Genomic DNA, 26137 nt, shown 5'->3' with positions numbered 1-26137 from the left:
CATACCTCCAATCTTTAGGGCTATTGTGAGTACCTGATCATCTACAAGATTTATCTTCTTACCTAAGTAATAAGGTATTAAAGAGACTGCACTACAATGTGAATACACGATTCGGAGTTTATCCATGTGAATTTTTTCAAAGGATTTATATTAGTACTATGTACATGATTAGAGAAAGACATGCAACTGTAAACCAAAAACCAAAACGCCTAGCAATGCAGCAGCTATTTTATTTCGTGAAAATCATCATATAGATCAGAAAAAAAGTCCGTCTATTCGTAAAGATCCATGTCACCACTGTTCTCCTCAATTTCGGCCAATGCATCATCCGAGTCAACCATATCCGCGTCGTCGACGTCGCTGTCAGTATGATTTGGTAGGACGTCTATACGACCATCCTTCATGACCACTTGAGCGATTTCGCCGTCTTTGATACTGCCGCGTAAGATCAATACAGCGAGACGGTTGAGGACCTCGCGTTCAATCAGGCGAGACAAGGGACGAGCGCCGTAGGCAGGTGAGTATCCAGCATCGCCGAGGTAGTCCTTGACTTCTTCGGTGCATTCGATCTTGATGTCTTTGCCGTTGAGTTCAAGACGACGCTGGATTTCATTAAGGCGAATGTCAACGATGGAGCGAATCTCGCGTTTGGTGAGGCGGTTAAAGATGACGACGCTAGAGATACGGTTGAGGAATTCGGGCAGGAAATAGTCGCGAAGAGCGCCCATAACAAGCTCGCGAGTGGATGGTTCGATTCGGCCATCTTTGGCTGCTGGGCGGGCTAGGAACTCTGCACCGAGGTTCGAGGTCATGACGACGATACAATTCTTGGCGTCAACAATGCGACCTTGCCCGTCTGTGATACGTCCGTCATCCATGAGCTGAAGCAAGACTGTCAAGACTTCCTTTGCGGCTTTCTCGACTTCGTCGAACAAAAGAATCGAGAATGGTCGACGGCGAAGGTTCTCAGTAAGCTGACCACCAGCATCGTGACCTACGTAGCCGGGAGGAGCACCAATCATTCGGCTGAGAGAATGACGCTCCTGGTATTCTGACATATCGAACCGGATCATAGCCTTAGGATCATCGAAAAGAAATTCGGCCAGCGCCTTGGTCAGCAGTGTCTTACCAGTACCAGAGGGACCGCAGAAGAGGAAGCTAGGAGGCTGGTTGGGGTTGGCAAGACCAGAACGCTGCAGACGAATTGCGTTGGAGACTGATTGAACAGCTTCTTTCTGACCAACAACGATTTTGGCCAAATGCTTCTCCATTTGCAGCAACTTGTCCTTCTCGGTGGTCTTGAGTCGGGTGACGGGAATACCAGTCCAGCGGGCGACGATTTCGTTGATTTGGTCTGGACCAACGGCATCAGGCATGAGCGCTGTTTCTCCCTCATTTCCAGTTCGAGCAAAAAGCTCGGCATCAGCTTTGGCTCGTTCAGCTTCGAGTCGCGAAATCAGAGCCTGAGTTTCTGGTATAGCGTAGTATTCGAGATCGGCAGCTGTGGCAGTATCTCCAGAGCGCATAGACTCGTCTCGCTTGACTTTCAAAGAGTCGAGCTTCATCTTTGCGTCTTGGATCTCCTTGCTTCGCCTCTTCTCTTGTTCGTACTTTTCACGTAGAGGCCGTAGTTCCTCAGCGACATTGGCAGCTTCCTGTTTGGCAAGTTCAAGACGAGCCTTTGAGGCAGCATCTTGTTCGCGCTCTAGGGCATGAATTTCGATCTGGAGCTGACGCAGTCGTCGCTCTAAGTTGTCGAGGGCCTCGGGTTCTGATTCACGGGTGACACGAACCGCAGCTGCAGCTTCGTCGATCAAGTCAACGGCAGAATCCGGGAGTCGACGGGCTGTGAGGTATCGAGCTGCAAGTGTTGCCGCTGATACAATAGCTCCGTCGAGAATATTAACGCCATGGTGGACTTCGTATCGTTCCTTGAGACCACGGAGGATTGAAATGGTCTCTGGGACGGATGGTTCCTTGACCAAGACTTGCTGGAATCGTCGTTCGAAAGCCTGGTCCTTTTCAATGTACTTGCGGTATTCTCCAAGGGTGGTGGCACCAATACAGTGGAGTTGGCCACGAGCCAACATGGGTTTGAGCAAGTTGGCTGCGTCCATGCCACCTTCACCGCTTGATCCGGCACCCATCAAAAGATGGATTTCGTCAACAAAAAGAACAATGGTTTCACGAGCCTCTTCGATTTCCTTAAGCACACCCTTCATTCGCTCTTCAAATTCACCGCGGTACTTGCTGCCAGCGACCAAAGAACCGACATCCAGAGACAAAAGCTTGCAGTGGGCGAGATTTGCAGGGACATCGGCGTTAACGATTCGGCGAGCAAGTCCTTCGACAACAGTAGTCTTACCAACACCAGGCTCACCGATGAGAACAGGGTTGTTCTTGGTGCGCCGAGTGAGAATGCGGATGACTCGTCGGATTTCTTCCTCTCGTCCAATCACGGGATCGATCTTTCCTTCCCGAGCTAGTGCTGTCATATCGATTGTGAACTTCTTCAGGTTTTCGTGCTCCTCCTCAGCATCAGCGGTCTTCGAGTCGACCCGCTTGGTTCCACGAATCTGTGAGACAGCATTGTCGATGAGCTTGACATTGGGGATGTTGGCGTCAGCGAGAGCTTTCTGAACTTGACCATCTTGGGCGACGGAAACGATCAGATGGTCAATAGCGACGAAACTATCTTTTTGAGTTTTGGACAGATCGGTGGCTGATCGGATGACTTTGGCGAGGGCGGGAGAAACAGCGACTCGTTCTGGGGGAGGATCTTGGCTTGGTTGACGAACAAGAAGCTTCATCAAAGACCTTTCTAACAGCTGAGGATCTCCATGTGCGCGTTCAACTACCTGCTTGAAGAGGGGTACTGTGCTTGAATCTCCGGCAACCCCAGCAGGTTGTCCCTCATCATCCACGCCACCAGCTGGAGGATTCAAAAGGGACACGGCAAGATGTAGCGGGAGGATCTGGGTATGTGCATATTGTTCGGCGAGAGTATTTGCGTCGAGAAGGGCCTTGTTCGCCCGGTCTGTGAATTGTGTGTTACTCATGGTGTATGTGTAGTGTGTTTGTGTATGATGCGCCTAAACCAATCGAGGCGAGAATGAGGTTGTTTGTGCACCTCTGCACTTGATATCAGAGTATCGATGGATAGTATATGTCTGAGAGTAGTCAAGGAAAAGAAAATGCAACAAGCAGAAGTTGGAAACGAAGTTATTATAGACGGACGCTGGTGAAGCAATCATGCCATAATGCGCTGGCGGCTTGTGGAGACGGCCTGTGCCCGTTGCTGCCCGTTTGTTCGCCCAGCTTCCACCGCCTTCTCGAATCATCTACGTCACATCACGTGGTCTTCCCCGCGGATGACTTCATTAAGCTGTCAGTCCCGCGCTAAGCTATATGCGGATGAATCTAGACTGTTTAAGGCATCAGGGCATAAAGGCATCTAGGGTTATTCCAGCTCCTTCCGGGTTGTTTCAACCTATACAGACATACATTACATTATTTTAACGTCTTACTCTCGTTGATCCTACCAATCTCCTTCGTTTGCTGCAATCCACCACCTCGCCATTTCCCCCGCTTGCATAAACTCCACCTCATCACCCCAGCTCTGCAGCCACCGGATCATTCTCTCAACCATGCCGATAACATGAGCCATACCAGACGTATCCGGGTGCATGATAATTGTAAAGATCGGGTTACTCTCATGTTCTCGTACCCACAAGAACCGATCCTTCCACATCTGCTCAATTGAGCGCACATCAACATATCCATGTGAGTTGTGGACGTGAGGCAGGAACTGCATTGGAGTCATATCTTCCATATAATAGTTGCACGGTATTTCGACAATCTCTCGACGGCTCGATGATGAGTCGATATCCGAAGCAGAATCCGGAATAGGATGCATCCAGCTTGAAGCAGGTTTGCGGTAGTCAATTGGCTGAAGGGGGGGTCGACGAGGAGCGAAAAAGGGCTGACAGTCGTGATCGGTCAAAGAGGAATCTGTTTACCCATGTGAGTTCAACCCACTCATTTCAAGTCAATCAAAGTGCAAAGTATACCATATTCGAATCCGTACTCCTCCAGGAGGTCCAGTGTGGTCTCTCGAACCTGGTACAGTGGAGCTCGATAGCCTACCGGCCTTTTACCAGTGAGCTTCGTCATAATGTCGATACACCTCTCGAGTACGTCACGCTCTTGCTGTACAGTAAGCGAGTAGGCACCCTCATGGGCGTATCCATGCAAACCAATCTCGCAGCCAGTATCCACGACTTGTCGAACTTCCTCTGGAAAGCTTTCTGCCGAGTGACCAGGAATGAACCAAGTTACCTTGTTGGCTATGCCCGTTCGCTTGAGCATTTCGACTAATCGCGGCACTCCAACTTGTGCTGCGAAGAAGCCGGCTGAATAATCCGCAAGCACATTTTCGGTAGAGTATCCTGTTCGGATCAGCTTGAGTTCTGGTATTTCTTATGTATACTCGGGCTGCATACCTGTGCCTAACCATCCAGACACAGCATCGAGATCTATTGTCACAGCCACACGGATCTTGTTTCCTGCTGATGAAGATAAGGACCGAGGGACCGTGCGAATGGTCAGCGCCTGGCTCGTTAGGTTCTGGCTGAGACTGATTGTCTCGTTTCCTCGCCATACAAGTCTGCCTTCATTTTCATTATCAACACCGAGGCATTCGCCTGACAATTGGCCAGCTTCGCGGTGCGAAGCTAAGAAAGTCGTTGCCCGCACCAAAGCTTTCAGTTGAAGACTGGTGTTCTGTGAAGGTTTGGGGTGTTTTCTATTTCACGAGGTCAGTAGCGGGTAAATATGTTGATGGATGTTGTAAGGCATACTCAGACTGTGTTCTGGCCTCAATTAACCCACCAGGAATGACGGCATTGATACGAGCTTTGCGGTTCAATTGAGTAATCTCCTTTTTCAGCCTTTGAATCAGGTCATAGGGAACTCCGTCATGAACGGCATGTCCCTCAGGCTCGCTACTACCCACGACCACAATAGCGAGGTTTTTGATTTCTCTTCCACTCTGAGCATCCTGAGAAGACTTTGCTGATCGAAGAAACTGCTTGACGGTCACAAAAATCCTGCGAGAGTCCTTGTGATACGTTTCCTCCCACGTATCTAATGGTAGATTCCAAATCGGGTGCTTGTGAGATTCCTCAGTAGAGCCAGCATTGAGAACAAGAATGTTTATCGGTCCGAACTTGTTCATGGCCTCTTGCATCGAACGATTCAACCCGCGCTCGGTGGTCTCGCCATAGAAAGAGTTGAGGTGGTCTGTATATTTGTGAGGTGGCAGCTCATAAGGCTTTGAATCATGCGAAGTGACATAACAGCCCAAATCTATACCATTTGAATTGTGTCAGTATGCCAGAAAACCATTTGGGCTGTCTGAGAAGATATTTCGAATTGTTCACACCAAGATAGTTCTCAACTGCAATCTACCAGCTCTAAGTATGAATGAAGAGTAAAAACGTACCTAGAAATTCCTGGATTATGTGGCTGCCCACTACCCCCGCAGCACCAGTAATGAAGGCATGAAGGCCCTCCAAATCCGAAGACGAAGAAGCCATTTCTACCAAATTTATTTAAATTAGCTGTCTTCTCCGATGTGAGTATGGCGAGGTTCTCTTGAAGAGACTATTTGTTGGAGGATAGGCCTGGTCTGCAGAAAACTGTAGGCGCAGCTTGATGTGGCTCCATCTTCGTGATCCACTTGATCGCCTGGGCATCAGGTGTCAATGCACCGAGTATGTAACTGTTTTACAAATGCAATGCATACCGTATCGTGTAACTTTACAGTTGGATTTCAGCAGCCACGTAACAGCGAAAATGGTTGAAACTGTAAAATTGATTGATACAAATTATTAGTGCTACCTCGACAGTGAGATCAACATAGATAATATCTGCGTCCCTTGATCTTTGCAATCCGGCCGTGGAACCTCCAAAAATAATGGCTCCGTGTTCGTCCGGCAACGAGCGACTACCACCTCTTGACTGCTTCTTTTCCTCCGTTGTTTTCGCATCCACCGACTGTGGAGAAGCTTCGGTCCTCGCCTTGACAGACATGCACCTGATTACCACTGGTGGTGGAGTGGACGACATGGTTCACAGTGGGTTCTATAGAACCTCGTATCTTTCAACGCATAGATACGGCCGCCCCGAATTTCCCACTGGCCGTGTGGTATCATGTCACTTTTATCATTATAACAACGAGGCAATTTACCGGAAGCGCCGACGTAAAGTTTGCATTGGCCAAACTGATTTTGACAAATCACCCACAACTGTGGACCATCAAACCGCTCGAAGATCACTTGGCCACTGGCTTTTCTCCCATCTTAATCTCGTGTCTGCAGACTGTACTGTCTTGACAGGATATAACAAAACACCTTGGAAGTGATACTAACAAACAGTCATACCAGCAGCACTCTGTAATTGCTCCCATCATGCTGGACTCAGGATGTCATTTTGTATCATGTTTTGGCCCGATTTCGATAGATACTAAATAGTCACTCTTGCCCGACCTGAGGAATACCACGAAGCGCATATGCTATTCTATCGTACGAGTCTTGCCATCGTTCTTTTCCCGACACTTCTTGGTCGCCGACATACCTATCGGGATTCGCCGAGGGTGTAACGTGGTGCATCAGAACCAACATTGGTACTTGAGCGGGTATTCACATCAGGAGAAGCCATTATTAAATTTGACTAGCTCTTTTGTCTGCTCATTTTATGAGTATATTGCGGTCGACTGGTGGTCAGGTCTTTCAACAAAAACCCGACTTTGCGTGATGATTCTTCATGAAGGAGCAGACTCATTGCTCAGTCGTCGAGACAATTGGCCGTCGCAATACCGCTCTCTGCTGGTCTGCCTGGTCATGATCATTCCTCCTTGACGGTTGATCGCTTTTTCCGTAACGATGCCTAGGGGCCAGGGCCCGATTGGAATGGTTCTAGCCATGATGCGCTGCGCTTCATGATGATGTATGCCGATGATTATTTTATTTTCTGAACAGGAATGCCGTGAATGTTTTTGAATTCAGACAAACTGTTATTTTTGCAGGGGAAGAGGGTACGACTGGAATTTGGCGAGGGGTTTCAGGAATAAATTGCATGATGCGTTGTATATGCGTAGCCCAATCTAGTTGGTGGAAATCCGATCGGATGCTTCGATTCATTGTTCCTCAGGCTATTAAGCCACATATTCTTGCATTTCCAAGGTTACGTCGAACCTATACAGCCAGCCCTGCAATGGCCGGCTTCCTCCATGAGTGCCTTTTTGGAACAGAATATTGGGAAATAATCGCAATTCGAGGTCGTCTATGCAGATGTTTAGACTAGTCTCTCTTCTGAGATATTATGATTTGCCACGCATTCTGCATACATGAATTCACATGCTTCCAGCCCCAAATTCAAGTTAGCTCTCAGGGGCATCATCCATGTTGTTGCCAAGCATAAGAGACATGACACATATGCTACCTTTCAATCTCATTCAAATCCCGAGATAAAGCAGACTAATGAGAATGGTACTTTGTTTAAATCCGACGTAGGTTACACCCGATACCTAACATAGACTCGCGAGAGGTGTTGCACCAAGCTCAGAAGTAATTGGGAATATGCTAGTCACTTACAGGTTCGGTCTTTTCATCAAGGAAAAAATGATCATATGAAGCTTCTCGTTCTTTTGCTGCGATGAAAGACCCATTTATGACAAGATCAAGTTGAAAGAAACACCGTCGAGTTCGTTTCTGAAAATGAGAAGCTAGCTGATCAGCCGGCTCTAGCCGAGCATTGACAGCTGCAGGGGCCATTGATAGCTTCTTGAATACGAACGGTTCATGAGCGGCTCACATCTCCTCCATCTCTCTGTCTGTTATGAAACTTCTTGGCGAATGATGGGGGCCAATTCCGGGTGTCATCTTTCCCACAATAGGTATATGATATACTTTGCAGATAGACTACATGTAACGCTGTAGATCCAAGATTATCCAATCAGGAGAAAAATGCTTTGTTTTATAGGTTGTAAATGGGGTCTCTGTGTCATCAAATCCAGACCCTGATGAATTTGAGCCGCAGATCATGTCTCGGATTTTGATCTCCACTGGGATACGAGATCCTCTAGAATAGGCATGTTTGTTCGCAAGTGTCAAGACGCAAGTCAAATTTGAGTTCCCCCAATAAACTTGAAACGTTGTTCTTTCCCAATTGCTATTCATCAAGTAAGGAGTTCGTCTATATAAGACGGAACGACTTCCAAATTTCAGATCCGATCTTCAACCTTCACTCAGCTACTCGGTCTCAAGATAATTGCCACAATGAAGGTCTCAATATACACCGGTCTTGCCATTGCGGCTTTCACGGGGTCAACCTTAGCCTACGACATCCCTGATAATGTACAAGCTTTTTATGACAAAGTGAAGAACGGAGGATCATGCACAGGCGATGATCTACTTAAAGGAGGTTTCTACGCCGAGGAAGGCGGATCTAAAAACTTCGGCTACTGCCAAAAGTACTTTACCGACAAGGGCCTTTATTTAAAGGGTCCAGGCACCAAGCTTGCCGACATGGACATTGACTGTGATGGCAACCAACACGGTCTTGACTCTCGCTGCGGATCATCCGATGATACACAGTCAGAGACTGCTTTCAAGGACCAGGTCTCCAAGTATGGCATCTCAGATCTAAGGGCGGATATCCACCCTTACGTTGTACTGGGGAATTATGGCAGCTACAGCCCGACGTTCGACCCCGAAGACTACGATATCAAACCCCTTAGTGTAGTGGCAGTTGTGTGCAACAACAAGCTGATCTATGGAATCTGGGGCGATACCAATGGTGACGATGGCCCGCCATTGGTCGGAGAGAGTTCTCTTGCTGTAGGCACGGCGTGTTTCGGGGACAGTATCAATGGGAATAACGGTCATGAAGGTACCGATGTATTGTACATCGCTTTTGCTGGAGATAGCGCTGTTCCTGGATCGTCAGCAGACTGGAAGGCGTCTTCGTACAAGGACTTTGAGGATAGCATCAAGGACCTGGGCGATCAACTGGTAGCTTCGTTGTAACCTGCCGTGCTATCGGTGTCAATGAAACAAAGCGAAAGTCGGTCCGTATACGTGGGTCTGGAGATACATTGATTTCGCAAGAATCGCTGGATTGAATAAAAAATGTAACGAAAAGTACGTTTTTCGAGGAATGAAAGTAGTTTATATTTGTAACGAGCCCTAAATGCAATAATTTTTAACCTAAAACAGCAATGGTGCCAAAGTAAAGCGGCGCTCGGCGACCGAATTCCCTCATGACCAATCCGGAAGGAGTAGGTGCGTCGGCTGGGCAAGGCCGTCTCCGAACTCCAACCTCACTCTTTCATCCCGCCAAACAGCGACACGACACACCTACACACACTGACAGCTGAATGCGATATTGCGGAGGCATCATTTTCACCCACAGAGGCGACTGTTTCGCTGTATGCAAGGGCGCACCACGATTACAGCATGACAATGTAAATGTCTTCGACTCCCGAAGCCAAACATATTGATTTGTCAGGGACCACTCCCACCATGTCGCTTCCACACAGCAGCAGGAAGCGCCCAAACAGTAGCGCGGAAGAGCAGTCATCGAGGGCATGCGATCAATGCAGAAGTCGCAAGGTTAAGTGCGATCGTCAGCAGCCCGAATGCTCTAACTGCCGCAAGGCCGGAGTGACATGCGACTTTTCTGATATGCTTAGGCGCGTTAACTATGCCAAGCGACTGTAAGTTATGACAACTCCCGTGCATAATCAAGGTCGACCAGCTGAGTATCCTTGTAGCCATGACGAGTTCTCGAGCGTTTCAGCTCGTATGGATAAGCTTGAAGCGACTGTGGCCAAGCTTCCAGAGCAGATCGCTCAGAGCTTGTCGTCGTCTTCCCCAGCATCAAATGCTTCGTCGTTGAGTGGACCCGCAGGCCCACGAAGCCTCTTGAATAAAGCACAAGCCATGATCTTGAATCCAAGGAATGCAGAAAACAAATACGAGGAGACTTCTGAGAAATGGCAGCCGCATTTCGAACGGATTCAGATCGCCCAAGGGGGCGAGCGAATCGTCGGTTACCCAGCAGCACTAACCCTCTTTGTCTCTATCAAGAGACACTTGGTTAGAGCATTGACATCAACTACGCGTGACCCTTCTCAAGATACGAATAGCAACCACTACCTGTCGAGACTGATGCGCACTAAACCCTTCCTACAGCCCGAATTCCAGAAACACTCGCAAGTATTCCCGTTCAATGGGATCTGTAATGACCCGTCCATCAAGTCCGATGGTCGGACTCTCAGCACACCACCACGCACCTTGTTAGTGCCAGCACTCGAGTATTTTCTCGAGCACGTCAACTCGTATATCCCTATCTTCGAAGAGGCCTACCTTCGCGAGATGGTGGACGAACACTATGCAGATATCAATAAGGACCAGAGCGCTTCGAGACCTTTGATACTAAATTGTATTATCCTCCTGAGCCTGAACAACTCGGCAAGAAGGAATGGAATTACCGATTCGCACATGGGTACAATGGGAGAAGACCTCATTCCGACTTTTAGAAGGAATTGCGACAGAGCGCTTGCCAACCTATTTGAGTTCACTCGCCCTGCACAAGGCAACGTTCAAGCACTTATGACACTGGTTAGCATTTCCCCATAGAGTCTCTTAGCAATAACTAATATTGGTCATAGGCATTGGTTGCACGCGAGTCCTACGGTTCTATGGCCTTTGAAAAAGTCTGTCAGGTAGCAAGTCAGCTCGTCCGGTCCACGGGGCTCAACTTGGCAAGAAGACCCCCACCGGCATCCTGGGAGAAAATGAACCAACCAGAAAAGCTTTTCTGGGCAATGTATATGCTCGACAAACAACGAGTCTTCTTCAATGGGCACCCTTGCGATCTTTATCTATTCGACTCCGACTTACAGCTTGCAAGCTGCCGTGACGACGCGACCTACTCGGAGCGACTGAATGCGGCGACGGTCCATCTGGCAGCTATCTGGGAAGAAATTTTCATCGCCTTGTATTCATGTCGTGGTTCCCGATCGAGCAATGCTCATCGTAGTCGTCAGGCTGAAATGCTTCGAAACTTGGTCAATGAATGGGGCTTGCAGCACCATACCGTCATCAATCAACTATCTTCACTAGAAGTGCCACCGGGCAGCGATCCACTGCAAATTGAACTGAAATATACCTATCACGCAACACAGATTCTGATCAATCGATGCGATTCGAGTGAGGAAAGTCAACAGCAAATTTTATTCCATGCACGCAGCGCTTTAAAAATTATCCACCTGCTCGCAAGCGCACAGCCGTTGACTGTGAGCCATCTCGTAGCATTGGAGCGTATTTTCCGCAATTATCCAGCAGTTGCTTTCACTGATCTTCTTGCTGTTTGCTTAACTAAAGGTTTAGTTGGTAGGGAAGAAGATTTACAACTACTCCGAACTGCTCGTAACGCTTATCAACTCATTCACGAGCCTAATATGTATTTCGGTCACGTCGAGAAGCCTTACACGGGATTCAATTGGTGCATCGGATTGCTTGATTTGGTAGAGAGTGCAGAACGTGGAAATAACCGGACACCGATGACGGGCTCTTCATTCCAGCAGCCAATAACACATATACAGCAGAATTTTGATACTTCGAAGAACTCTTTCCAGATGAATATGGCTCCTCAAGGAAATATGGTGTCGAGCCATCAAATCCCTCCAGCAAATTGTGTTCCTACTGGGTTGCCAAATGAAGCACCAGTAGTTCCTACAACCGGATCTCTCGAAACGGGTTTCTTTGACTTTGATTTCTACCAGGGATTGTTCCAGCAAGAATCATGGGATTTGTCTACGTCCCTTTAGCATGTTTGATGATTTGACGAATGTTTTGGAGGAATGTATTGATTTTAGTTTAATGCTAGCTTGTCTAGTTGGGTGGCATGCTGTACTCAGATATATCCTCGCAGCGTCGGCAAGAACATTTGAAGAAAGCATTAATTCTATGTCTATGTAAATTATCCACAATTACAAACAGTATTTGACCCTATCTCCTCGCTCACTGAGGTCACTTCTTCGACCATGCCCTGATCTGTGCTCCATACTTCCAAAATAGTACTGGAATCGGAATCATCGCAATACTTATGAAACCCAAAACACTTGTCGCCCAAGCCACACCTAGATGGTGATACATGGCGGGTCCGAACAGGGGAAATCCAGCTCCAAACAAACTTCGTACAAAGGTATTTGCGCCCAATGCACTATTCGCCATTGTCATGTAGCAGTCGATGATGTAGTTGAAGCATTGCAGGAAGACGATGTACAAGCCGGCACCGACGGGGATGCTGCCGATCACCATTCCGGACCAGTGTATTTTGGGGTTTGAGGTCCACTGCGGGGGGAAAGAATTAGTAAAGGGTTGCAAAGAAAATTGAACAAGCAATATGATATACGTACGGCAAAAATGAACAGCCCGATAGGAATCAAACAGGCACCAAAGATGGCAATCGGGAGTCTGTCTTCTGGGACAATGACTGGTTTCCCATCTGCATCGAATTTAAGGTGTTTAAATGAGCGTTGAATGGTGAAGACGACGATAGCGCAACCGATGAGAACACCAACCACTATGCCCAAGAATGGGAGAGAGCTGATTCCCAGGTTCCAATGTCGGTCTTCTTGGAATGCGATAGGATAGGATACGAAGAAGAGATACGACATCCCATAGACAAAACCTTGGTATAGCGTAATAAGTTGCAGAATGGGTTGGGTACCAAGAAGGACTGGACAAAATATTTGGTTAATCAGTACTCGCAACAGGAATTGAAGAAGTTTGAGACTGAGTAAACTTACCGAATCCTCGGATCAAGTATATTCTCACCACGTCTTGGAATGACGAGACCTGGCCGTCGTACTGTGATTTCGCCTTAGGGTTCCCTTCCTTGCGTGCCTTTGCCGCCTTTTGACGTAGAAGCAACGGGGTATACGTCTCCGGGAAAAAGAAGAGTATTATAATGGTGCAAACACCCCCCATAATACAACTCAGCCACTGATTCCACCTCCACCCGATGGTCTCCGTCATGAAATTACCCATAACAGGCGCCAGACTCGGTGACCAAAATAACGTGCCAATGGCACCGGTCGCTGCTATGGCACGCTGGTGAGGGTTCCAAATATCCACCAGGCCTCCCCCTATCAGAGCCAGGGGTACCGCGCCGAAGGCTCCCTGGAAGAATCGACCAACGAGTATGGTAGCTATATTTTTACCTACGGCGACAGGAATGCTGAAGACTGTAAATAGTGTTATACCAATGAGCAATGGCATTTTGCGTCCGTAGTGCTCGGACAATGGCCCGTATAAAGGCGGACCGACTGTGTACCCCTGTAACATAAACGCAATGAGTTTCGCCTTGACCGTGATGTCTGAAATTTCAATTGACTTACCACCAGGAACAAACTGACACCGAGTGTCACCACTGTCGTACCAACATGATAATCAGCACTGATCACTTCAGCACCGCTGCTAAAGATACTACTCGCAACAGTCGTGACGAAACATGAATAGACCCAAGCCGCTGTGACCCAGATCTTGTAATTGAAAGACCAGTTCTGGGGGTTCTTTGGGTCATCTGCTCCAGACCAAGTGATCAGATCTGAATCGACTTGGGGAGTGGGTGTAGGCACTTCCGGTTGAGGATCTTGTTTCTCGAGGTCATTGTTGACTTTGTTTGTGGAAGCGGATGGAGATATCTGAACTGATTCTGTCGTGGGCTCATGCAGAGTGCTCCGCGTACCCTCGTCAGATAAGGAAGCGGGCGGTGATATGTCCTTATTGCTCATCTGTGCTATACCTGCCTAACAGGCAGAGCTATAGTTCTCCTAGATACTTGATATAGAGGTCCTTCAGGCCTAGCTTCCAGACGTGACTACCGGCTTCGACGATTGAACAGTGCTTACATTTTACGTATAGAATTGAACGCGCTTTATTATTCTAGTCTATCAAGATGACAAACTTTTGTGTTATAATCAAAACAAAATAGGAAAAGTGTAAGGAACGCCGAATGCCGGTTCGGGTAATGGGCTGCGGCCCCTATCGTATCTATCAAGGGGTGTCGGCACCCGAGCACTCCACCCATAATAGACATCCCGTATGGCCTCAAGGATCTTTTCCAACGTCCCAAAGGAGGTGGCTTGATTAAGATGCTTATGATCCTCCTTTGTCTGGTATCGTTGTGACGGCGAATTCCTTTTTCGGCGCATTGTGAACACTCTTTCGCATTTCATTGTTCTTGCGGACCCTGTACATTGAAATCCTGTTGTTGTTCATGAATCAGCGCGCAGCTAGCCTGCAGTATGTCTCGAGTCGTGAATAATAGAATATGACATCGGCTTGGCCATGCCCGGCATCCGAAACCAACAAATACGATTTAATGGTGCATCGAAAAAAATAGGGCTGACGATTTTTCTCTCATTTATATCGGTGTGGAGCATCCGGAGTATCGGCGGGAGCTATAATTCTGTAGGGTTAGTTAGTGTATTCTGCCACCGCCAGATCTACCCTAATAAAATGCCCTCAGTGCTGTATTATTTTGTCTTGGCCATTGCCAATGTTAGAGAGACGAGTGTTCAATGCCAGTCAGTCAAGTCGCGATTACAAATGCTATTGTGATAAATTACATAACCTGAGGTTTCTCAAGTTTTTCTCCTAGCTACTATCAGCATCAATCCCAATCTTTGCCTATCTAAGTATATTAATTCCGTAGAATTCTCGAATCCACATATTGACTTCATGGTAAAGGCTGCTTCACATCCTCTTTGACCTCATCTTCGGCAACAACATCTTCCTCGCCAACATTTGTTGAAGTAATCGCCCAGACCGTAGGAATCACAATCAACAGCGAACCGATACAAAGACCCCAGTCCATAGCGAACTGAGTCATGGCCGTCTTCTTGAGAGCGTTGATTCTCCAGGCCATAGCACCCCCAGTAGACTGGAAGGTCTTATAAGCACCGACCAAGATAGCAGTTCTGGCAGGAGAGTTGGACTGGGCACCAATCAACCAGTAACAGAAGGACTGCCAAAGAGCATCGTATGCTCCGTAGCAGATATACAAGATCATGGGGCCGGCTGAAAGACTTCCATTCGTATAGTCGATATCTTGCTTCAGTCCTTGTGCTATACGATGAGTAGACCAAAGCTGGAACTTGTAGCCACCTCCCCAGATAACCATGCCAGTCACGAAGAGAGTAGCCCAACCGGCCGCAGCACGCCATCGACGAGTCAACCATGGCATATCAAGCAAGCAGCCCATGATCAGACCGCCAAGCATCTGGGCCATCCAGTACAGGGCACCATTCAAGGATCGAGTTCGAATGTTGAAGTTCATACCATTTACTTCATTTTGTTGGTATGAATAGAACACGTTGGCGGAGAAGAACAAGGGCAGCATGCAGATAACTCTCCAATCGGACATTGTGCGTAGGGCAAGTCGAGCTGTCTGTCGCCAGTTAGGCTTTTCAGTAGCGATGGTGCGTATCCCTTTCACTCGCACAGCTGATGGAGTACATATCAAAAGGCCCAACACCCAACCGACCAACATGATTACAAGCAGGGCTATGTACGTTGAGTCCGATACGGTGCCGGTCTTTGAGTGAAAGTTAAGACCAAAACTAGCGAGAGAACCCACGCCGCCGCCAAGATTGAAAATGATCCAGAACACAGCGATGGCACGTCCTTTTTGAGACTCGGGGACGTAGGTTGTCATAATTGCACCCTGAGACACCCATAAAAATGAGGCGCCAATACCCAATAGTGCACCGGACGCGATGACGAATGCTCCATTTTTGGTATCTGAAATTACAATCGATCAGTCATGTTTCACGTATTCGGTGTCGCTAGCTAAGTCAAACTTACGATTGAAACTCAACAAGCTCCCTGAATATAGGGCATAGGTCCATCCACCAAGCAAAAGGCAGACGCGAGGCCCGACCCGTTCGAAAATTGGTCCAACGATAAACAAAGCAGTTCCAGCCGTAGCAGACAAAAGGGCGACAGTAGCATTGGCTGCTACTGTTGGGTCGACCTGACCGGATCCTCCTAGGCCGGAGAGGGCATTGTACATCTACAAAAACCATGTTGGTCAGCATGTGAACCGATTATATCGAAGTTCAAAAAAAAGGAATGCCTTACGCCAGGGCAGCAGAAACAGATAAAGCTGATCAGAAGGATCTGAAACCAAGAATTGGTATACACACGTCGAACCATCGACGGAGATTTTTCGACAGTGACTGTCGACGACATATTGAACGATGTAATACTGTAGTCACTCAAAAAACTAGTTTCAAGTTGTGTGCGACGAATATGAAGTTTCGTCTACCCTGGCCCGGTCGATGCAGCGCATGTTATAGCTCCATCTTATCGCTAACCCCAGGTTCTTAACCGTGCAGAGCCACATGGAACATGCGGTCGGTCCACTCGGAGTACGGAGAGTTAGAGATAGGCCAATCGAGGCTATCTTTTCATGAATAAATTGAAAAGCACAGTCTGGTCACGAGATAAGAAAGGTTCGGCGGCGCAAAAAGCGAAGAAGAGTGGGAACCGCAAAAACGGGGCATCGGCGTAGTGTGGGGCGTGGAGATACTGTCCGGCGTAAATGAGAGTCTTCAGTGGCACAGACGATCTCAACTCTCCGGCTCGGTGTCAACCCCGCAAAAAAGGCCGGATAAGGGGCCGGCTATCACGGACTCGGCGTGTTCAAGTTTTTTCGAATCTCAACAAATTGAGAGAACTGATGACTTGACGTTTTGTGTTAATGTTCTACCGTCTGGCCCACTTCCATGGCTGAAGGTAACATCTCGCCGAAGTAACACATTGAAAAAATGTTGCAGGTTCATGATGAAGTCTTTGTGATATAACAGCCACCTCTACGACGCTAATCTGATTCGTGAGACCCCGAGATAAGAGAAACTCATAGCAGTCAATAGCTCAAGGCCAGGCTTCGCAAAGATGGCACAGGATGTCTTGGATCTTTCGGGCCTACAGACCGAGGCGATTAATGAGCACACCAGCAATATTGACAGGGTTTCGACCCTGCAAATGTGTACCATGATCAATGACGAAGACAAGACGGTTGCGGACAGCGTTACTGCGTGCTTGAAAGAAATCGCACTTGCAATAGACTTTTTAGTACCTCGTGTACGCGCTGGTGGACGAGTGATTTATGTCGGAGCAGGGACTAGCGGCAGGTAGGTTTTCTGATGCGAATGAAGAGAACGGGAATTGAAAGTTAACGGTGTACCATTGGTTTCTAGGTTAGGAGTCCTGGATAGTTCCGAAATTCTACCTACTTTCGCAGCCCCCCCAACACAATTTGTCGGCTTGATTGCCGGAGGGGATGCAGCAATTCGCAAGGCACAGGAAGGAGCAGAAGACAGCATCGCAGCAGCCAAAGATGATCTTGCGGCGATGAATCTGAATGGCGAGTCAGACAGTATTATTGGAATCGCAGCATCCGGCCGCACGCCTTATGTTCTTGGCGCACTCGAATATGCGAAGAGCTTGGGCTGCCTCACACTTGGAGTTGCATGCGTATCGCCGTCAGAAATGGGTCAATCAGGCAATGTTGATGTTATGATAGCGCCTTTACCCGGTCCGGAAGTAGTCACTGGGAGTACGAGATTGAAGGCGGGGACTGCCACAAAACTGGTCTTGAATATGCTTAGTACCGGTACTATGATCAAGGCTGGAAAAACATATGGGAATATGGTCAGAAATGCTCAACCAAGAAGCATATCGTGAAGGCAAATGCTAATATCTCTTTGCACTACAGATGGTCGATCTCATCGCATCAAACCAAAAACTAAAACAAAGGTCGCGAAACATCCTCCGAAAAGTTAGCAAACAATGTTCGTCCATGACCGATCAAGACTTAGATGATTTACTCGCGCGTTGCGATGGAAGAGTAAAAGTTGCACTAGTTGTAGCAGAGAAAGGGCTCTCGGTAGAAGAGAGCAGGGAGCAGCTTGAAGCGGCCCAGGGTGTTCTTGCCAAGGTTATCGCAACTGAGAATGAGGTTCAAGCCAAAAAGCATTTGGTAAATGGGTTTCATCATCGTCGATCGGTTCTGTGTATTGATGGTGGAGGTTCGAAATGTGCTGCCGTGATAGGAGATTCAAGTGGGAACATAGGGAAAGGCGTTGCTGGTCCTTGCAATTTGTGAGCTCTCACACTCTTCTTCTTGGTCGTGGGATATGTGCTAATAATAGTAGAACGGATGGCAATTTTGAAGCCTCGGTGAACGCAATTGTGACAGCTGCGTACGGAGCAATTAGAGACATCGAAAAAAAGTCGATCCATATCAACGGCATGAATAACACAGCATACTCAGACTTATCAGCCAATACAGAAATCGACGTGTCATTCGATTCAATTTGGATCGCAAGTGCCGGGATGGACCGTCCAGGAATGCGAGAACGAGTACAAGCAGCAGTGGTACAGAATCTGAATTTGAATAAGTCGATTCAAATGCGGATAACCAACGACGTTGACCTGCTAGCTGCAGCTATGGCACGACACCCAGAAATCTCCTCGAGCTTGGTTGTCATAGCCGGCACTGGTAGCATCGCCATTCGCTATGCTTATAATAACAATGATATAACACCAAGGCGCGTTGCACGTGCTGGTGGATGGGGCCATCTTCTTGGAGATGAAGGTGCTGGATATGCAATTGGACGACAAGCCATCAGGAAGGCATTGTTTTCAATGGACAATATTAAACTTACTCAGGGAAAGACTGGCCTCAGTTCCCTCGAAATGAAAATAGTCAACTTCTTTTCTGGTACTTCGTCTGGAAGAAAAGATGATCCTCTGGATGTTGATCTACTGAGCAAGGTCCTGATGGCCAGCGATGACAAATCCGCCAAGAGTCGAATAGCAGGCATCACACAAACAATCCTGGATTCAGCTGGATCCGGAGATGCCGAGGCAGTGGACATTATTGCTCAACAAGTATCAGACTTTGTCCAAAACACCCTCAGTCATCTACTCGACCCTCGGTCCCACGGATATGTAGACCCGTCACGATGTGGTCTCATTCTATCTGGCGGAGTTATGCTTCATAGCGTGTATCAAACCATTTTTCAACTCACCCTAGCCAAACGCAACATTCGCTTCAACTATACTGAAGCCGTTCCCAGTGCAGCAGTGGTCGGAGTTGAATACTTACTAGCATCGGATACTCTTCCACTTGTACAAAATGGGATATCTTGATAATAGATCTTGTCTCATAGCCAGCGAGTCCTACAAACCTAATATAGACATAGAAAATTCATGACAAATGGCCACTGAGAAAGGAGAGTTGCAATTATTTAGTACCTTGTATAGATATACTCCATCCAAAGGGTTCAACGGCTCTTCGTAACAATGAACCGGCCTAAGATGCCCATTCCGTATCATCTTCTTCATTCTGCTCAGCAGTTCCCTGTCTACGATGATTCTGAAGAAGAGTCTCAGGCAATTAACGGCGTTACATGGTTGCGAGAGTAGACTATCTTTTTTGAAGGCTCTAAGTAACATGTTAGTTACACAAATCATGATATAGGCTATACACAATTCAGAACTTTATATATAATTAGGCATCTATCCTTTTTCACAACATTTAAGTCATAGATCTTTGTTAATTTTGTATGCTACCTACAGAGGTAAGCCAAGCAAATTATATTTCAACGAAACGTACGTACATCAAGATCAACTGCATTGAGATGGAAGATCTCCTATTTCTTAAATTTTTTTTTTTAAAGAGCCCCAAACACAAATCCAACAGTATATCAAGATAAAAAGAAGTCTCTTGACATAAGCCGGAAAGAAATATCAAAGTGGGTACTGTTTGGGACGAGAGGGTATTCAATGCACAGCCCCAGCATCAAATCAGGTAGTAGCCATCATCAGAACCATTCTCTCCGCGCTTGATCAGGTAATAGCCATCATCAGAGCCATTCTCTCCGCGCTTGATCAGGTAATAGCCATCATCAGAGCYATTCTCTCCGCGCTTGATCAGGTAATAGCCATCATCAGAACCATCCTCTCCGCGCTTAATCAGGTAATAGCCATCATCAGAACCATCCTCTCCGCGCTTAATCAGGTAATAGCCATCATCCGTACCCGCGGTGCCATCTTCGGAGCGTTTGATAAGATAATAACCGTCGTTAGAACTATCCTCTCCACGCTTAATCAGGTAATAGCCATCGCCCGTACCCTCGGTGCCATCTTCGGAACGTCTGATGAGATAATAGCCGTCGTCAGAACCATCCTCTCCGCGCTTGATGAGATAGTATCCATCCCCTGCACCACTTTCTTCACGTCTGATGATGCTATTGGATTCAGGTGTAGTATAGTCCAGGGGAAGAGACAAGGCAAGGCTGGTAAGACCGAAAAAGATGATTGTAGAAACGAACTTCATTTTGAAACTAGCGACTTGTAACTTCGAGGAACAGGTATAGATATTTTGTTTTGGGAATGGATTTGTATCTCGATTGGTTTGCGAGTGCTCTATGATACTGGTGATAGAGGATTTTGGTGGGTATTTATATCCAAACTGTCTCATATCAATCCATCGAGAAATCTCTTCTTCAAATCCGGCTGGAAGGAACCTCCGGAAACGTAGCTTACCTGGTAGAAGAAGAGAACGTCTCGATATTCGCCACAATCCAGGGAAGAGATACTCGGGCTTTGGTTTAGATTGTGTCGTTACATTGTTCAATGATAAATGTTAAAGTATGATGCCTTTGGCTTATTTCAAGTTGGATGAGTGGTTTAATTCACTGAACAATGTAACGACAGAATCTTGTTTTCCTGTGATTTATCTTGTTTTTCTTTTTCAGTGTAAAGAGAATGAGATTGTTTCCTGTCAGAAATAGATACCAATTGTGGAGAGATTGAAAAAGCTTGTCTGTTGGTGAGCCTACCCCGTGTCCGTCCTAGCAAACGGAGTGCCAATCGTGTTGACAATGGAAAAGCTTGTTGAAGCGTATTTGTTTGTAGCTTGCTATGCATCTCGGCGGAATTGACAAATAATAACAGCTGGTTCTTTCCCTAGTTATCTTAAGATAAAGACATCATATCTCATTTAACCTATTGGAGTCTGCATAGCACAAATTAACCAACCAACCAACCAACCAACATCAAATAAGAAACTAGCAATTGCATCAATGGCTGATCGAGAAATTATAACCAGGTTACATTGTGATTCATAGTCGATTACTAATAATATTTGGCAAGGTTTCGTTCTAATAGCACAAGTATGATATTTTCTCTGCCGCAATGAATGGTTAGAGACGATTTTGAAAAAACAGGTACCTTTGCCTTCCCCAACCTGAAAGAGGATCTCGGTCATTAATGTCACAGATTCAAACAACAATGTTTAGAGACATATTCAAATCCTCCCTTCATTGTTTTGATGTCGAACTCATAGCTCCCATTTTTCGAATCCCATTTCCCATCATGTCACACAACGAGACGGTCCCTGAAGAACTCAATCTCCTAGGGAGAAGCCTACTGGAGACAATTGAAATAAAATGGCACCGGAACTGGAACAAAAAGAGAGAAGCAATGTTTCATGTCGCAATTTTAATCCTTGTGTTCTTACTATTTGGGCTGGGAAGTCTCCTCATTGTGGATAGAGAGCACACAAACAGCGGTCATGAACACGTCTACCACTGCGGCAATTCACCGACCGAGGCCAACTCAAATGGTTGTTCATTTGACGTCATGTCCTTTACGTGGCTCCCTGCAAAATGCTTCGATGAGCCGTTGATTGAAGATTTTCTGGGCCAGCGCAATTGGACATGGTATTTGGATGGCCACGGCCAGCAAAAAGCAAACGAAGCAGATGTTCGGAATGGCATTCACAATGAGGTTTATGTCTCCTGGGAATACCATTTAATGCACTGCACATATATGTGGCGGAAAATGCATTGGGCTGTATTACAGGGTCTCGACTCTTTGGATGGATATATTGGGAACCCAGCGCACACAGAACACTGCGGCGAGATGCTACTTGGGGGATTCGAGACTGCCTCCCCACAAGTGACCAATACTATGATCTATACTAAATTCCCTGCGTGCGGAAAAGATGGCCTCCACTCTGGCTGGTATCGGATTGTGGATGGGAAGAGATCTTTCAGTATGCCCGCGGGCAAACACCACCATGATATGCCTTAACAAGACGATTCGGCTTCCTGTTTTATAATTTACATTTCTATACTTTTCTTCACATTACCTCCCTAGGTAGAATTTTTTAGCGTAAATAAAGAGGCGGCCGTTGTATCTCCCATGTTTTGACAGTATCTCTTTCCAGCCAAAGTTCCATCATAGCTCTACATGAGAGTACGGAATCTTTATACTAGATGCACCAATTAATTCTCAAGCCGCTTATCTCTATGTGCATACAGAAAATATACCTGCATGCTACAACTGTTCCTGCGAAGGTAGGCTGGATGACGTCCCACTAATCATTATATTAGCTATGGTTACATCCTAGATTACTGTTTATGAGACACGTTTAAATTAAAAGAAGAAAAATTTCCTGGAGCTTATCATTCAGCTAGTTGAAACTAGTTTTGAGTTTTTGAATAGTCTTTGAAAGCATAGTGAATTCGGGTTTGGATTTTTGTTCATACCATGCGATCTGGTACTCCACCATATAAGAGATAAAAGTCCCCAACCCTAAGAAATTAATCATCGTCTGACGGATTACCACTCTACTTTTCCCGGACCAACGATGCGAGATCTGCCATTCATTGAGCCAAAAGGTTCCTATGAACCGCTTCCTGAACATGAAGAAGATAAACATGTCCGAAAGGGTTTCTCTTCCGGCCTCTGTTCACATTTACTTTCGTTTCTCGCAGGATGCCTTCTTATAGCGCTTGGGGGCATTTTATATCATAAATCAGTGGACACAAACGACCAGAACTTGTCTCCTATTCCTTCTAGTATGGTTGCAAAATTTACATCGATCTCTAAGTTTCAACCTAGAGCTAACAAATTCAAGTGCCCTTCGAGACAGTTGTATTTGCCAGCCATCCCGGCTTCTCGACTGCTTCCACCACAGCATGGGAGTCCCTGACCAAAGGTACATCCATAGTAATCGATTACGTGATGCTTGTTCTCTAACATTGAATCAGATTTTTCTGGGTTCATACACGTGGACGATCCCGGAGCATATAACCTACAGCCAGGACTCCTCAATGAGGAAGGAAAGGAAGTTTACGGAGTATCCATGTATCATTCTCTGCATTGTCTCGTCTGTATGCCCGTAATTTCACGCAATTGACACTTTTTACTAACCTGATACGGCATGTAGACAATGATCCACAATGATTATTGGAGACTTTCACTGTCAACCCCATTGTCAGGTCTAGAACATCCAGATGATGCTACTACCGCTCATATCGGACATTGCTTTGATTATGTTCGCCAGAGCATACAATGTTCGGCCGACATGACCATCTCATGGGCAAACCTCACTGAGCCAGAGCGGCCTCATATTGATGGATGGGACATCCCGCACAGGCAATGTCGAGATTGGGTAAGCATAGTCCTGCCGAAAATAAGAGGAAATGGAACTGACTTCTCATGAGAAATCTGTTCTCCCAGATCTGATATCGATGGACGCCATGCTGACAGGAAATAAACATCATAGTCATGCCGGCATGTAATAATAAACTCTAGCCATAGATTATAGCAACTTAGATACGGAGACCCGGAGGGACTTTGTTTCATTATTTATCATTAATCCTTCGATTGTGAGATATATCCGGGACAGAGAAAGATCTAGTTATTCCTAACCAGAATGAATATTAGAAATTATGAACATTACTCCAAGTCATTTAGGGTCATTGACCATGGCGAAATTCGCCATGTCATTTGCATCGGTGTCTGCAATTTGTGGCCCATTCCATCAAAGCCTCATCACCAAAGGACGTACTGCTCGGACCTCCTCAATGGGATTCATACAGGAATCTGCCGGTAGACTTGATACCACATCAAAGCTGCACAGATCCTTCGGCAGAACGCGGTTCGTTTTTGTAGATATGGACTCGATATACCTAGTCCAAGAGCTTTGAGTATTATTGTCGAAATTTTTCCGGGTCAACGCACGCACCTCTAGGATTCAGTGGAAAAAATAGACAATCAGGGAAGGGTAACATCATAAACAATACCCAACCTGTTGGAGTGTGCATAGCACCAACACCAAAATTTGAAATAAGCCACCAACCAACCCATACCCAAAAAAATATGATCTAAAATTCATACAAATCCGCCAAACCCAGTTGAGTGTAGGCGACTTTAGTGTAATTATAATAACACTATTAAATTTAATTAAATATAGATTAAATCAAGGTTCGAGGAGTTTATCTTGGTGACTTACACTTTCTAGGTTAAGGATGGCGCTAATTCCAAAAAAACGAGGCGCCTGTTGTTATCGTTGCTACCTAAGGTTGGTGTGGTGCATTTGATGCGAAATCCTTACATACCATTGCATCCTTTATTCCTAGAAATTCAGGATTTCCACTATTGGTCCACTTCCCTAGCTTGAATGATAAGGCCTGTGTCATGAAGCCGGTGATGTGACTGCGGTAGTAGTTCGCAAATCCCAGAAAACTCTTGACCATCTCTCTTGCCCCGAGAAGTGGGCCATGCTCTTGGTTTCACGCTGGCAAACTGTACTGTTCTCGACGTGACTGTTTTTAAAGACCACAGTATTCTATTTTTATTTTATTCGTCAAGTTTTCTTTCTTCGCCCATTGTTTCATCTCGCATAATGCCTTCAGAAAGCCAGCCCGTTTTGCAGAGGCCCGAGGAAGAGGAAGGTTTTCTGGAATGCGAGTCCAAAGATATTTCTTTAGCAGCGATTTCAACCTTTAGATCGAGCCATCAGAGACATCAGCAACTCATCATCGCGCAAGGGATCATATTAGCTGTACTGCTGGTGGTAATTGCAGGAATATTGTGGAAAGACCAAGCAGTGGAAGCGGGTTGTCCATATAACAGTACAGATGGGCAGCTTCCAGATCATGTTTACTGTAAGTCTTCATTTCCTCTTCATTTCCAATAATTACTAGTTCATTACCCTCATCTGTGTCTTTAAGCGCCCGCCGAAAAGGCCATTCGATATAAGAATATCGCCTTCGCCCCTAGCCTCGGCCATGATTTGACCAAATACCAGGGACCTCCAACGCCAGAGAACGCAAAAGCCTGGGAGGACCTGTACATCTGTACGTTTATCTTGCGGCTTGAACCCAACAAGTATTCATATTAACCAAGACAGTCGGCACCAGTAGAATTCCCATGAGCGAGGCGGCCAAGCTCATAAATAAAACAGAGCCTATCCCTAACTATCCAGGAGAATACGTGATACAACTCGATGTATTCCACCAGCTTCACTGTTTGGTTAGTATTTTTTTTTCTTGCAGCCGATTAAGATCAGTCCACTAATAATGAATCAAATTAGAACATGGTTCGACTCAAGCTTTGGGGATCAGAAGAGTACCTCGAGCAACACAATATAGACATGGGCCATCTTGACCACTGTATTGATTCTATGCGCCAAAGCTTCATGTGCTCGGCGGATATTTCAGCAATCAATTATCAGTGGGATGAGGCTGAGCAATATTCTAAAGGCCAGTTAACCACAATGCATACCTGTCGCGACTTTGATGCTATCAAGGGATGGGCGCTAGAACATACGCTGGAAACTTGGGACTCACGTACTCATGTCCCTGACCCATTGAAGGGCGGTATATAATCATTTTGTTAATTTATATATATATATTTGTAGCTCATTTCTCTCTCAGTTGTTTCGATAGGTAGAATGGTTCACCAAGATAAATGCTACAGGATAAGGCATAAAGAACAGAAGCAAAGGAAAGAAACAACTAATGCAAATGTAACAACCCAAGCAGTCTGGTCTGACAACTTAGTCCTGTCCAATGCTACTCAAAGCTATTCACAGAATCCCTGTTCTTTGACACAACGAAACGCTGGAGTTAGTGGCCTGATAGCCTAGGGCTTTGAGCCCTATCCTGAGATACGACGGGGATGACCGTCTCGAT

General features: G+C 46.3%; 9 protein-coding genes across 9 annotated transcripts; 4 read left to right on the top strand and 5 right to left on the bottom strand.

The window, feature by feature from the left end:
• Positions 1 to 272: 272 nt before the first annotated feature.
• BHQ10_003964 (uncharacterized protein) lies at positions 273 to 3059 on the bottom strand (the record flags this gene model as incomplete). The annotated part of the gene is made up of 1 exon (XM_040876278.1): positions 273 to 3059. One exon carries the CDS (start codon positions 3057 to 3059, stop codon positions 273 to 275), a length of 2787 nt encoding a protein of 928 aa, XP_040732468.1.
• A 479-nt stretch (positions 3060 to 3538) lies between these two features.
• Positions 3539 to 5597, bottom strand: BHQ10_003963 (uncharacterized protein; the record flags this gene model as incomplete). Its single annotated transcript, XM_040876277.1, has 5 exons — positions 3539 to 4011; positions 4071 to 4448; positions 4503 to 4804; positions 4860 to 5367; positions 5504 to 5597. The coding sequence occupies 5 exons, from the start codon at positions 5595 to 5597 to the stop codon at positions 3539 to 3541; spliced, it is 1755 nt and encodes a 584-aa protein (XP_040732467.1).
• A 2742-nt stretch (positions 5598 to 8339) lies between these two features.
• On the top strand, positions 8340 to 9089 carry BHQ10_003962 (uncharacterized protein; the record flags this gene model as incomplete). Its single annotated transcript, XM_040876276.1, has 1 exon — positions 8340 to 9089. One exon carries the CDS (start codon positions 8340 to 8342, stop codon positions 9087 to 9089), a length of 750 nt encoding a protein of 249 aa, XP_040732466.1.
• A 495-nt stretch (positions 9090 to 9584) lies between these two features.
• On the top strand, positions 9585 to 11896 carry BHQ10_003961 (uncharacterized protein; the record flags this gene model as incomplete). Its single annotated transcript, XM_040876275.1, has 3 exons — positions 9585 to 9778; positions 9836 to 10685; positions 10736 to 11896. 3 exons carry the CDS (start codon positions 9585 to 9587, stop codon positions 11894 to 11896), a joined length of 2205 nt encoding a protein of 734 aa, XP_040732465.1.
• A 202-nt stretch (positions 11897 to 12098) lies between these two features.
• On the bottom strand, positions 12099 to 13867 carry BHQ10_003960 (uncharacterized protein; the record flags this gene model as incomplete). The annotated part of the gene is made up of 4 exons (XM_040876274.1): positions 12099 to 12422; positions 12488 to 12810; positions 12881 to 13409; positions 13472 to 13867. 4 exons carry the CDS (start codon positions 13865 to 13867, stop codon positions 12099 to 12101), a joined length of 1572 nt encoding a protein of 523 aa, XP_040732464.1.
• A 947-nt stretch (positions 13868 to 14814) lies between these two features.
• Positions 14815 to 16328, bottom strand: BHQ10_003959 (uncharacterized protein; the record flags this gene model as incomplete). The annotated part of the gene is made up of 3 exons (XM_040876272.1): positions 14815 to 15878; positions 15942 to 16149; positions 16218 to 16328. The coding sequence occupies 3 exons, from the start codon at positions 16326 to 16328 to the stop codon at positions 14815 to 14817; spliced, it is 1383 nt and encodes a 460-aa protein (XP_040732463.1).
• A 705-nt stretch (positions 16329 to 17033) lies between these two features.
• BHQ10_003958 (uncharacterized protein) lies at positions 17034 to 19295 on the top strand (the record flags this gene model as incomplete). The annotated part of the gene is made up of 4 exons (XM_040876271.1): positions 17034 to 17272; positions 17339 to 17792; positions 17857 to 18242; positions 18296 to 19295. The coding sequence occupies 4 exons, from the start codon at positions 17034 to 17036 to the stop codon at positions 19293 to 19295; spliced, it is 2079 nt and encodes a 692-aa protein (XP_040732462.1).
• Positions 19296 to 19947: 652 nt separating this feature from the next.
• On the bottom strand, positions 19948 to 20484 carry BHQ10_003957 (uncharacterized protein; the record flags this gene model as incomplete). The annotated part of the gene is made up of 1 exon (XM_040876270.1): positions 19948 to 20484. The coding sequence occupies one exon, from the start codon at positions 20482 to 20484 to the stop codon at positions 19948 to 19950; it is 537 nt and encodes a 178-aa protein (XP_040732461.1).
• Positions 20485 to 24846: 4362 nt separating this feature from the next.
• On the top strand, positions 24847 to 25830 carry BHQ10_003956 (uncharacterized protein; the record flags this gene model as incomplete). The annotated part of the gene is made up of 4 exons (XM_040876269.1): positions 24847 to 25108; positions 25175 to 25300; positions 25354 to 25475; positions 25537 to 25830. The coding sequence occupies 4 exons, from the start codon at positions 24847 to 24849 to the stop codon at positions 25828 to 25830; spliced, it is 804 nt and encodes a 267-aa protein (XP_040732460.1).
• Between the last annotated feature and the right edge of the window lie 307 nt (positions 25831 to 26137).

This window comes from Talaromyces amestolkiae, assembly GCF_001896365.1.
Source record: "Talaromyces amestolkiae strain CIB chromosome Unknown scaffold6.1, whole genome shotgun sequence".
Classification (NCBI taxonomy): Eukaryota; Fungi; Ascomycota; class Eurotiomycetes; order Eurotiales; family Trichocomaceae; genus Talaromyces; species Talaromyces amestolkiae.
This window is presented reverse-complemented; position numbering and strand designations above follow the sequence as displayed.